The sequence below is a fragment of the Vitis riparia genome, chromosome 13 (assembly GCF_004353265.1).
Source record: "Vitis riparia cultivar Riparia Gloire de Montpellier isolate 1030 chromosome 13, EGFV_Vit.rip_1.0, whole genome shotgun sequence".
In the NCBI taxonomy this organism is placed as follows: domain Eukaryota; kingdom Viridiplantae; phylum Streptophyta; class Magnoliopsida; order Vitales; family Vitaceae; genus Vitis; species Vitis riparia.
The window spans coordinates 22,459,910-22,473,557 of record NC_048443.1 but is presented as its reverse complement, the minus strand read 5'-3'; the positions used below and the strand labels follow the sequence as shown (position 1 = coordinate 22,473,557).

At 33.2% G+C, this 13,648-nt stretch overlaps 2 protein-coding genes across 2 annotated transcripts; both read right to left on the bottom strand.

Moving 5' to 3' along the window:
- Window positions 1–682: 682 nt before the first annotated feature.
- LOC117929229 lies at window positions 683–1,896 on the bottom strand. The gene is made up of 2 exons (XM_034849502.1): window positions 1,759–1,896; window positions 683–1,629 (listed from the first exon to the last, which is right to left on the bottom strand). The coding sequence occupies exons 1-2, from the start codon at window positions 1,807–1,809 to the stop codon at window positions 949–951; spliced, it is 732 nt and encodes a 243-aa protein (XP_034705393.1). The 5' UTR covers window positions 1,810–1,896; the 3' UTR covers window positions 683–948.
- An 8,692-nt stretch (window positions 1,897–10,588) lies between these two features.
- LOC117927634 (SHUGOSHIN 2) lies at window positions 10,589–13,334 on the bottom strand. The gene is made up of 10 exons (XM_034847257.1): window positions 13,174–13,334; window positions 12,523–12,695; window positions 12,382–12,419; window positions 12,155–12,263; window positions 12,003–12,026; window positions 11,849–11,917; window positions 11,711–11,752; window positions 11,516–11,615; window positions 11,362–11,422; window positions 10,589–11,219 (listed from the first exon to the last, which is right to left on the bottom strand). The coding sequence occupies exons 1-10, from the start codon at window positions 13,208–13,210 to the stop codon at window positions 10,919–10,921; spliced, it is 954 nt and encodes a 317-aa protein (XP_034703148.1). The 5' UTR covers window positions 13,211–13,334; the 3' UTR covers window positions 10,589–10,918.
- Window positions 13,335–13,648: the final 314 nt, after the last annotated feature.

Here is a 13,648-nt window from a genome sequence, read left to right as displayed (position 1 = left end):
TTGTAGGGCACGCTATGCATATGCCTTATAGCTGGGAGTTCATCTGCTTGGCAAGGTAACCACAATCAAGTCATGCTATGGCCTATTCAGGAGTCCAAATTCAACAGCAGACCCTGCACGAGCCGAGGGACATGGTGGATCTTCTCCCCATCAGCATGTGTACTGCTTGGAAATGGCTTCGCCGAAAGCAACATCCATAAGTTTTTCCAGGTTCCTAGTTCTCCATTGACTAGAATGTGGAGTTATCAAGCAATGACTCCAACCTTTACATCCCCATCAGCATGTGCAGTGAACCACAATTGTTGAGTTGGTGCCAACTTTTCAAAGCTAGCTGGGCTAAGGGATAGAGGGAGAGTCAGTCAAGGGGTGAACCCTTTTGTGGGTTGTGTTAGTATATGGGGTTTTCTGTACAGAACCTAGTTTTCCATGATGTCTGGTTCAAATCCATTATAATTCATGATAGTGAAATGGCCAACACTCACCATGGATGGTAGGTACACCTCATGTGGGAGGATCTAATAATTACTTCTTCTGGTCTTACTAAGCATCATTACTCTAGTTGTATCATATCTGGGGCATAGGCAATAAGGTAAAGATAACAAGAAGTAGCAACCTTAGACTACTATTTTCAGATTATGGCATGGCTCCCTCATGTACCAACACACATACATACATATTGGAATTTCATACTAATTTGGAGAACTAAAATTCCATTTCAAGAAAATTAGAGTGGTTACAGTTCAAAAAAGAAGTTAAAGCTAAAGCTAAAGTTCTTAGAATAGGGTCAACCTCTCTGCTAGAGAAGTTAGGATCTTACATTTCTGAGGAAAATTATAGTACAAATTAATGCATGACAATCATCCATTTCAATTTCCCTTTTTCATGTCTAACAGTATGAAAAGGATGGACACGCTTGAGAACGATGGGGTGAGGAAACTGGGAGTAGGGTCAATGGTGAACAACCCTTCGATACTTTTTGTTGGGGGAAGACTCGGAGTCTTCATATGGCGCCTGACCTCTCTTCTTGCAGAAGCTAGCATTCACATTGACACATGAGTCTGGGTGTAGGAGGGGAGGGGTTGGAGGAGAAGGGATGGCCACTGGTGGAATCTCAATGGAATCAAGTTGGGGTGGGGGGTGTTGCCACTGAGGGAGAGGCCCGGCCAGGAGTAGTGTCTGGAGGAGAGGCCCTGCTTCCAACACTGCCTGCAAGAGCTTCCCCTTCTCAGGCAGTGGCTTCTCAGCCAGCAACTTGAGGTTTGCTTGGGGTTGAGAAATCGGTTCCTTGCGAGGAGACAAACTGATGTATTCATCAGAATTGGAAGGCGAAAAACCATTGTAGGAGTCACCCCCTCTTTGCTCATCATCACTGCTACAAGTCCCTGCAGAAAGTGGAGGTGCAGCAGCAGCAGCAGCCTCTTGCTGGTTCTGGAGCATGATCAGCTTCTCCAACATTAGCTTTTGGCATCTGGCTTGGGCATCATCTCTCTCCTTGATGGTCCTGCTCAGGAGATCATTGATACGACTCACTTCATACTCTCTTCTTCTAATCTCCTCCTGAGCTGATAAAACTGTTGTCTCTAGCTCCAAAGTTGTGCAGAGGAGGGTATGCTTTAGCTCCTCAATGTCCTGCCCATCAAAGATAAAAACAAACACCCATTACTCCAAAATCAAAACACACAACACAGGAAAGAGGAAAAGACCCCAATTCAGCTTTAACAAGAGAGAATAAGCTCCAACTCCATAGCAGTTTCTCACCTCTTCTTGCTGGCAGTAAACCCAGCTAGGAGTGCTGCATTGATCCTCCATGGCAATTGTGTGAATCCTACCACAAGAGAGGGAAGAAGACACAGAGAAAAAGGGGGAGAGGCCTGTATAAGAGGTAGTTTCAATTCTTATAATAAATTGAACTAGTTTGATGTCAAAAATTCCTTGTCGTTTTACTTCATGGGACATGGGGGGTTGGACAAAGGCACAAAAGCCAAGAAACCCAAAGTGCTTGATGTCTATATGCTCTTAGATTCTATGCATGCAATGACAAAACTTTCAGATGTATGGATGGGAATGTGAAATGGGTCAAAAGCCCTAAACCCTAAACTCTAAACCCCTTTCATAACTTCATAATAGTCTTCCCATCACAAATTCACACCTGCATGCTAGTGTAAAACCAAGTAATAAAAAATTAAATAAAGACTAAAAAGATGGATTATAATGCATATTTCCTCCATTCTTTTCCAAAATTGCCTAATTTACTAACATCTAATATCATTTCAGTCCTTATATATATAGGCCATATTGACTTGTAAGATTTTTGGGCCAAGTGAAGAAACACAAATTAACCCTCCAACCAAAAATTCTGTTATTATTATTATTTTTTTAATGAAAAATTAATGCCAAGCTTAAAATTCAATGATTGAAATTGATTTTTGAACACTTCAACATGATACTCGCTCTTAAGAAACCATGAACTCTCTATTATTGCAATAAATAAATATAAACATTTATACAGTAAAACTCAAATACTTTTTTGAGAAAATTATGAGATACTGATTTGATATCTATCAAACTAGCGATTTTGATTATTAAAAATATATGATGAAATTTAAGTAATCGGATATACACATAAATAAAATGAAAATACGAAAGAATGAGATCAAGATAAACCAATAGAATAAAACTGTATATATGACATATTATGATTGGTCTTGTTTTCAATAGTTGCAAATTCGATACCTACTTTTTGCTTCTAGGAAACCCTAAGGGAACCGAATTATATCCCATCAATATATTGAAATAGGGTCCACAATAACCCAATTGTGGACACAAAATGAACCTTATAATACAAACAAATTCGCCTTCCATTTGACCATTTCAACTCTTAACTCGTAAGTTTGTCAACAATTTCTCATGCCTTGCGTGTGGATCCCACTCTTTATTCTTCTAATTTCACATTTTTATTTTATTAATAATTCTTTTTAAAATGGGAAAAATATGAAAGTTAATGAGATACTTTAATTTTATTTATTTATTATTTAAGCATGCAATGCCGTATCCGATTTCTAAAGGTCTTTCATCCGCATGCCCTACCATGCATACGTTGTCATCATATTTTGAATATCACTAGAATTCTTCTATCATATGATTGATATGTTAAAAAAATGTTGTAAACAAAAATTTTGGTTAAATATTATGATGTTTCTTTGCCTTTTATACTCAAAATTTAGCATTTGCCTCTCAAAATGATTATTTTTACCTATAAAGATAAGAAGAAAAAAAATACAGATCTATTTGAGAATTGTTTTTTAAAACAGTTTTCTATTCTCCAAAACAAAAAATATAGAAAACACTTTTGATAACCAAAAACTTTTTTTTTTTTATTCTTAAGAACTAAAAACTTGATGCTTTCACTTGTTTTTTTAGAGTTATTTAAAAAAATAATTATACAAATATGTAAAATCATTAAAAATAAAACAGTAGATATAAAAATTATTTTTAAAACATATTTAAAAAATATATTAAAAACATTTTAGGTTTCTAAATATGTTTTTGTTCTAAAAAATGAAAGAATAGTTTTCGAAAACTAATTTTTAGAATTGTTTTAAAAAAAGTTAATGAACAGGCTCTACAATTTTCTCATATTTTGAATTTTAACTTCTTTTAGTGACTATTATCCACTTCTTTCTTTCTTTCTTTTCCCACAATTTGCATAAAAAAAGTATGAACCAACATTATGTAAGCAAATTCCAAAGGAAATTATTAAATTTTGAATACAAAAGAAGAAAGTGACAAAAAAGGAAACCTAAAGCTAAGGACAAAGTGTATTTAATTCATAAAAAAAGAAAAAAAAAAAGGTGATACAATGAATATGAATTTTAGTATACTATATATGACATGATATAATAATAGTAATGCTTTAGAATCTATTGATTGAAAAATGTGATGTGTCTAATAGCTTTGATGTTTGATTTTAGTGGGTTTTTTTTTTTTTCAAAGTTTGATAAATTGTGAATGCAAATATAGAAATAAAGCAGAGATGATGTAGTGTTGGTTTTGTGACGGTAGAAAAAGTAATTGAGTCCCTTTCTCAACTGTAAAAAGAGGGACCGAAAGAATCATTTTAACGTACCTTTCACCAACATACTCTTAGAATTTTTAAAGTCCAAGTATATGAAATATTGTAGTCCTTAACTGCAGCATAATTCCCGTTGGTCCCCTCACCTAATCTCTAAGACCCTCCTACCTTCGTGTCTTTGGCCTTTTTGATCGAAGTCTCATAAAATATATATTTCGACGTGTCCGATTATGATACCGGTTTAGTAGGTGAGAAAAAAACATGTACGATTAGCTCATATCATGTATATATTTAGGTTTAATTGTTCTACATTAAGTTTAATTATATTGTTTTGTAATTTGATCACATGATTTGTACTTGATTGACTCTTATGTACACTCTGGTCTTATCATTTGAGACTTTATCTAATGGTTTAGGTTTTATTATACACTTTCAACGATCATGATTATGTTATAAATATATTTTCGGTGCCTTGAGCAAACATTAAAAAAAAAAAAAAAAACCCGATATTCAGAAAAGTTTTGTACATTTGCATATTCAAATTTATTTGAAAACGTGTTCATTCTACCTTTTTTTTTTTTCATATAAGCCAAAAATAAGCATTTACATTGATTGTCTATCCCTAGTTTGTCGGTACAATTAGACTTTTGCAAACTTTTGAGATTTAAAAATTTTGATATGATAAAGTTTTTGAAAGTATAATAAGAGTAACTTTAGATTGAACTTTATGATAAAATTTATTCCAAAGTTTTCTCAAAATATGAAACAATATTACCCGAATTGAAGGTGGTTGTTGATTGAAGCAAAGAGGGTAGTTTTAGTACTCAATTGCATCTTTTTTATCATATCATTTGTGTTTTTGTGCATGCCCCCCACTAAAATCTCAAAAAGGAGCTCTCCCCTTTTCTTTACATGTATATATTTTTAATGATTATTTTACCCTGACCAAAGTTGATGTCCAATCGACTTCTCAATGATATCTAAAACCATGATATCAACTGCCTTTTTATTTTTATTTTTATTTTTTTGAAAAAAATATATATTTATATAATTTGAGCGATTTTTTTAAGGATTGTGATTATGAGTATTATTATTTTTATTATTATTATTAATATAATTATAAGGTGGCTCCACGCGGTTTCCAATTGTGGGAGAAAAAAGGTAGTGGGGCTTGTCCCCTTTCTTTTTTCTCTTTGCATGTGAGATGGTGATTGATGCTAGCCCCACCTCTTACCTTTCTTTTTCCCTTTTCTTCCTTTTCCTTTTGGAAGAGTAGTGATTGGGTCACCGGGGATGCATGGACCATTCAACCACGGCCAAATAGAGTTTTGGGGTCTAAATTTTAAATAAATTATACCCACAAAAATATATTTATATAGATAGATAGATAGAGGTCAATAGGTTATGTCCAAATCCAGCCCAACCCGAGTGAGAAAATTCAGGCCCAAATTTGAGGCCAAGCCCAGCACATGATTTCCATCCTAATGATTCATAATCATGTTAGGCTTCAAAACGACATTCAGGGGAAAGTGGGTTCACTTTTAGTACATAAAATTTTCTTAATTCCACATACACATGATTCATGTCCAATGAGATTCACAAACTAAATTTGGTTGTTATGTAGGGTTAGACACAGACCATAACAGCCTATGTTAGATTAAGGCTTGATCGATTTCGATTTTGATGATAACAAAACAAATATTAAAGATATTAATGATTTTTCTGTCTAAGTGCATTGGTTTAAAAAATTCACATCATTTCATATGCTAAAACTTAAGTATTTCTCTCATCTCCAAGAAGTAAGAGAAAGTGTAATTAAAGAAGATGATCCATAATAAGAACATTCCCTTAGAACAATTAAGAAGAAGATATAATCAAAAGATTAATCAAATTTATTTTTAAGATATTTCATTATAAGATTGTGAGTGCACTAAGTTAGGATTGCATGGATATTTTCATTAAAACACCTAACACTCTAAATTTCATTTCAATTGAAATCAAATTGTCTTAAATCCATTCAAAAGTTGGATGAAGTATTTTTTTTTATATGAAAACCACTAAAAATTTATGTATTTCATACATAAAAGGTTTTAAAAAAGGTATGGAATCAAAGAGTTTCGAGTGTAAATGTTATTTTTTTTATAAAAGGAGCTCAATTAGAGGCTAAGGGACCTTGGTAGTCGACCCATAATGCCTTGGTAGGTACATCCAAGTTTTCCAAAGTGGTAATGAGTTATAGAGACATTTCTAATTCAACTAGGAGATCAACCAATTGAATGGTAAGTTTCCCAATGGCCACTTGTAAGCACATTAATTGCATAATTGCTAACTAGGTGGTTGATTGAGCAATCGACCAAATCGACAACTAGCTGCCTTTGACAATTAGTTTACTCCTAAATTATATATAAATGCCTCTCAAACTTTATTTATGATCTTCTAATGACCCATTGTTAATTATCATTCATTAGGATAATGATTTTTACTATACTTTGATTTACTAGGAAATAATCTCATTCTTTAATGGAAAGAATCAAACTTACTAAACATATTACCTTGATCTAATCGAAGTGACTTCAATAGGATATTTGATCTTGCCTTAAATTCAATGAATGTATGCAAGACATCATATCTCCTATGTACATATTCAAACCCAAAGTAATCATCTCTAAAAGTGATTAAATACCCATACCCTTCTCATGTCTGGATACTAAAAGTTCCATACGTATTAGTATGCACTAACTCCAAACATTCCTTGGTTCTAGTCATCTTGGTAATTTTACCATCTATACAAGATTCGTAGATTAAAAGATCTTCTGGAATCAAAATAGCCTAGACTTTATCAGTCTTTGGATCCTATTTAGATTAATATGACCTAGGTCTAAAAAACAAATGTTTAATTAGTACTAGGTTTAATCCTGAGATCTGATTGTTCTCATCACTTGGCAAAGTAATAATGGAATACATATAAAAAAAGATGATATTATCTCCCACTCACTTGCATAACTATTATCCACCACTAAATATTCATTTAGGTATACATTTCTTTTTTTTTTCCTTTAGGTAAACTAGGCATTCCTTTTCTAGTGTCCTAAAAGGTCACAAAGGAATCTCTTGCCCTTGAGTTTGCTTTCTTATTCCTTCTTTTGAACTTTCCTTATTTAGGATGATTCTTCTTCTTCTTCTTGAGAGAATAACCAGAAGAACCTTTGACTTCCATATGAACACCCTATAATATTTGAGAATCCCTTAGTCATCCAGAAAGAAAATGGCAAGATCTCTAAGATCATATGAATATTGGTATTCATAACAGTCCTAAAAGCTGACATACCCTTATCACAAAATAACTATTGGAAACTAAAAAGAGAATGTCAAAGTATCTAGTAATATACATGTTTTATAATTGCAACATATTATCCAAATATCCAAGTATTAGACACTTGGTCTTTTAATCCGTCTAATACCACTTTGATATACCACTATTTTCTTTTACTAGGTTAGTTCATAAGGAATAACTAGCTCTGCATAAACTAGTTTCCATGCAATTAGTTACTATATCTAGAATCAAATTAGTCCAATTGATTAATTGGGCTTAGCCTATTGTGAGAAAGAGAGTGATAATAGAACTAATATGATATCTATAAAAATAATATAACAAAACATGTGACATAATTGAACATTCATGACATTTGATAATTAATTTAGCAAAAATGTAGTGCTCTCAAGTTACATATCCTTTTGCAAGGTATTTTAGTATCATAAGAATCAAACCTACATGGGGCATGTCATGACCTTATTACTAGTTAGAGACTTTCTCAGATTGATCTCCCTGCCTTAACTATAAAGGTATCTAAATTCAAAATCAACATATCTTTTATTTGGCCCATGGACTATGCAAGTGGGACTACGTGGGGTGATTATACCATTTCATATGCAATGTCAAGTGAATAACCATTGTCCTTGAACTATAAAAGTCACCAAGTAAAAAACCCTCATCGTGGGGGTGGACGGCCACTACAAACATATCTAGTCTCGTCCATATGGAAAGTTCATATCTCCTAATTTTTAGGGCTAACCTACCATGGAGGTGGTGACGAACCCAAATCAAGATGGGCTTGATAATGGAGGTTGTGGGCTTACCTAAGACCCTTTCCCACTTAGTCTTTTGAGATAAATAAGAGCATTTTAAAACCATTAGTAATTTCCTTGATGAATAAATTATTTACTTTGAAAATTTCCAAAAATATTTATTTCCTAAGTGGAAACCTAGTGTAATAGGAGAATACCAACATGAAAATATTAAAATTCCATTGAGAGTAATTTTCAAAAATAATTTTGATAAAATATCTACTCTCAAAATTTTAAAATCTATTTTCATAAAATTTTCCTTCTATACACAATTCCAATTAACAAATATTTTATCTAGCAAATGTTTCAAATAAATTTATTTCCATCAAATTACTAAGCCTTTTGGTAATAACATTTTTTTTTATAGGTAAAAAAGAGATTGTATTAGAAAAGCCTAGAAGAGGCGAAATGAGTACACACGAAATATACAAGCAACGCCCAAGAAGCTAGGCAAAAAGAAAAAAAGAAAACCTTTCTCCTATCTAGACAAAAGTCACTCTATAAAATCAATCAAGGACAAAGAATGATCCTCTAAATACACCTTACCCCAATTCACAAAAATGTACAAAAAAGAAAGTTTTAAAGTTTGGTCGAATCGTTCAGTGTCATTGTAAACTCTTTCATTTCTTTCCTTCCATAAGGTTCACATTAAACAAAAAGGGGTAGCCTCTAAGCCTTTTCCTTTCTCTTACTCACAAAAGCACCATGTCAACCTATCAAATTCCTTTTGATTGGGGAATACAGGACCCATTGCGCATCAAAAAGAGAGAAAAGTAAGCTCCATAGCAATATAGCCTTCTTACAAAAAATGATCAAGTGGTCATTGGTTTCCTGGTCCATTTTACACAAGTAACACCTATTTGGCATATTCCAACCCCTTCTTTTGAGCTGATCAAGGGTCAAGATTCTGTTCCAAGACGCTTCCTAAGCAAAAAAGCTTACCCTCATGGGAGCCCAAGATCTCCAAATAATACTCCAAGGAAAAGGGTCACTAGAGGCTTTTGTGAGGGAACGGTAGATAGATCTAACATAAAAGGATCCGTTCTTGCTATTCTTCCAACTCGAGACATCTTCCACATCTCTATTCAAAACCAAATGATGGAGTTTCCGGAGGAAGCCTTCCACCTCTTCCATTTCCCAATTGTTAAAGTGTCTTGAAAATAAAGGATTTCAACTACCCACCTCTCCACCCTCCTCCCAAGCATCAAACACCCATTGATCCTTGTTGATCGCCAATTGGAACAAATTAGGGAAAACATCTTTCCACTTAATGTGTTGAATTATTTAACAAATCTATTAATTTTAAAAAATAATTTAGAACTTAAAAACTAACCCAATCACCACTACTAAATATGTAGATATAATAAAAAAAAATCTAACTTATTTATATATAAAAAATTAACCACACTTGTTTTTAAATTCATTTTAAATAAAATATTATTAACCATGATTACTTTTAGTTAAAAAAAAATCAATTATATCTTTACAAAAGATGTTAATATCCATATCCTATAATATAATTAAAATAGTATCATTTTTTAATACAAACAAATTATTTTTTGTTTTAATTAATTACAGAATGTTTTTTATTTTTAATCAGACTTGAATTAAATTTCATTAATATTTTATATTTATTGAATTTACAAATTTTTTAAGAAAATTCAAGTAAAAATTTTATTTTTAAAAACAACTAAAATTCATTTATCCAAAAGAATTTTTGGTTTTGTTTTTTTTGTTTTTTTGTTTTTGTTTTTTTTTTTTTTTTTTTTGAGAAATGTTTTTAAAAACAACTTCCCAAACACCCTTGTTTTTTTTTAAAAAAAAACATAAAATAAAAAATAAAAATAAATAAAAAGTTTTTTTTTTTTTTTTTGTTCTTTTAACTTAAAAACAAGTTTTTAAGAAAATCCTATGATTCTCAGTTGAATAAGGTTCTCAAGTTCACAATAATCAAGGCATGATGCTCAAGCAAGTGCTTGAAAGTTGAAAATGCAGTGTCAAAAATTCGTTAAAATGAAAAAGCCATGCTATATTCTTGAAACAAACACACCTAAAGCTTAAAGGATGGAGTGGATGGGAGATGTTTTGAATTCAATTTCAAAAAGGTGTTTGTGAGGGATGTCTCTTGGTTCTGCCAGGATTCTTGATTTCATTTTTCTTTCTTAATAGGCAAATAAAGGAATTATATTAATAGAACCAACTAAAAACACACCAAAGCACACAAGTCGTATACAAGGGACGCCAAAAGGCAAAAATAGAAAAGGTAGGGCAAAAAAAACAAAAGTCTCTTCATGACAACCCTAGCCAATCTATAAACTCTATCATAGATAAGGCAACCACCCCCCATCAGGATATACAATTTCACCCACATCAGAAGGTTACAAAGAAAACTAAGATTTAATGCTACAACCAGTTTTAATTACGAGAGAGCATGCTTTGCCAGGAAATCTAGTCTGTTTCAATACATTTCAATGAAATACAACTATGTCAACCTACGCATTTTCGTAAGCATCATCCGCAGATGATAGAGAAAGAAAATATGATATGAAAGTTACAGTTAGGTTAGCAGCATGCATCCCAGGAATGTCAGTTGAACAAAAATACATGAAAGCAACAATATCACAGGGCACAAGAAACAGTGGATGCAAGAAAAGAAAAATCAGTCTTCTCCATTCTCTTCTGCTACTCTTTTTCAACAATATTCTCAGGGGAAGAATTGACTCACTCTGATCTCCGCATCTTTACATTAATTGGAATTTCCTTGTAGGACTGAACCTTCTCAGCTGCTCGACGTAAGGGCCTTCCAAAAGATGATCTTCGAAATTCTGGAGTTGCAACTCCAAGGGCACCATCTCCATTGGCTTTTTTTCCAGATGAACCCAAGGAAGTTGGACAATTATCATGCATCGGATCATCATGCAGCTGGGAGGCAGGAAATTTGGCATCATCTATCTCAAACAAGTCTTCAGTGGGTTCAGATTTCACAGATATAAACCTAGTAGATTGCCGTCTTGACTGCAGCCTGTTTTGTAAACACAAAAAACACGAGTTTGTTTTTGTTTTTATTCTTTTCCTTCTCTTTTTCTTTATTTCAATCTTGGTGAAAGAAAAGGGAAAAGAAGGAGAAAGCATTTGTCAACATTAACTAGCATGCACAAACCTACTTTTTGTTTTCAGCTTTATCTTTTTCTTGGACTTGTTTGCTAGAAGACGGGTTAACGATAGCTGCAAGCAATCAATGAAGTATAGAGATCACTCTTAAGTCAGAAAGAAATTCATTCAGGAATTCTCAATGGGCTACCAGATTTCAGTACTTACACTGGTTTTTTGATTGCCGCCTCTTTGTAGTACAAGGTTTATCATCACTTTTATCTTCTTGTAAGGATTCCCCTGCCTCCTCACACTTGATTGTTCCCACCTTATAGTAGGAAAAAGAGAAATGTACAAATAACATATGATGCTGAGATCAAAAAACAAATTTTGAGTAACCACTAATGCAATTTTCTTAAATACCTGATTGCCAGTTTTTTTATATGTTTTCTTCTTCGCCTTCTCCTGGGAAAAACAACCATTAAATAAAAGTCAATGGTGCAATTTACTATACTACTGATCTTATTCACATACGTGTGTAGCAATAATGGCTACACTGACCTCCAATTCTGAATTTCTCACTTGAAGTACGCTGTTTTTGCAGCCAAGCTCGTGATGTAGTACTCTTAACTGAAAAATGCATAAAAAATGAACTGCAATAGGAATCAAATAGGATGGCCATTTCTAACCCAATGGGTTGTCTAGTAAAGCTTACCCTATCTTTGCCTGAATTAAGTTCCTGCACAATTATTGAAATATGAATCAGTACCATCACTTACCAAGAACCAATATCTGTCATAAGCAAACTAATATACACTCAAAACAAAATGAACACCAGGGTTTTGAAAATGGGTTGGGGAAACAGACCGCCAACATCTGGCTGTTTGCTTGTGCAAGCTGCAAGTTCTGTTGCTGAAGTTTCTGCAAACTGATTCGGAGTTTCTGCAACTCAATTCCAGTCACTTCAATGATTTTACTGATAACTGAATTAAGAAAATCCAGCCAAAAAAAAATTCCAAAAATTGAATAACAAAGTCAATGTAAACAATAAAAAACCATGACACTTTCATTCCAACATGTAAGGTAAAGGATACTTTCGGTCTGCAAGAAGCTTTGCCAATGCCATATTTTCCTGGATCACAATTTCCAAAGAACCAAATAAGGTAAAGTAGCCACTTCACATGAAGAACACAATAACTCCAGAAGCAAAATAGTTGAAACCAATGGAGCAATACCTGGTGAAGATGCTCGATATACTCTTTAGTAGTAGGGGGAATAGTCAGCGGTTTTTCAACTTGGGTTGTGGGTTTAGATTTTTTCTCTTGAAAGTTGCTAATGTCAGCGAGCCTTTTCCTTGGTGTGTTCCCAAAAGATCCTTTCACCATTTTTTCTCTTTTTGCTTTATTATCTGTTATCCAAAACAATTTTCTCTTCATTCAGCAAACCCTACGCCTAAAAACCCTTAACAATTCATTTGGCTAAAAAGCAATTTAGAAAAGAAGATAGGAATCATAGGAGCTGGAATCTAGATTTTCAGGACATGAGAAAACAATAAAATCTCTAACTCATCAAACCCTACCAACAAAACTTTCTTAGCAATTCAAAAAAAAAAAAAAACCCAACCCTAAAATCGTAACTGGTACAAAAAAAACTTATCCATTATTCAACGAACTCTAAACCTAACAAAAACCCTAATGGGTAAAAAGAAATGAAGTTCCCACGAAAAAAAAAAATGGAAAAAAAAATCAAGGATTAAGACTGCAAGGCAACATGGATTAGCAAATGGCAAGCCTAGAACAACCTAAAAATATAAAGATTACAAAGAAGCAAGAAAACCCTAGAATAATTCATCAAGAAATGGAGAAAAATCTAGTAAAATGTAGTACCTTCAACTCCCGGATCGAGAACCAATAAACCCTCCATGGTGAAGACAGATTAAACAACTCTCAAGGGCCCCAATCGGCCAATTCTCTCTCTCCCTCTCTCGCTCGCTGAAACTCTGATACCAAGTTTCAACTTCCAACTTAGTGTCCGTCAAAGGTAGAGAACAGTAATGTGAGTTGTTTGAGGGTAAAAGAGTAAAATCATATGGGAAGACCTTAGCTTCGGAAATCCAACGTCTTCCCGAGCCTATTTTGAATCTATGCATTGAAAAGGAATTTGGCTCCCTTTACCCAAACCTGAAGGCAAGTGACAGGTGGCATGAGATCGTAGGACAATTAAGATCAGGGAACTTTGGTACATTTCATACACTTACAATTTTCAAAAAGTGCACTATATAAAATCTAAGTCTGAAATAAAAATGCAAAAAATAAAATCATGTTTAAATAATAAAATTAAAATAAAAAATAATAAATATAT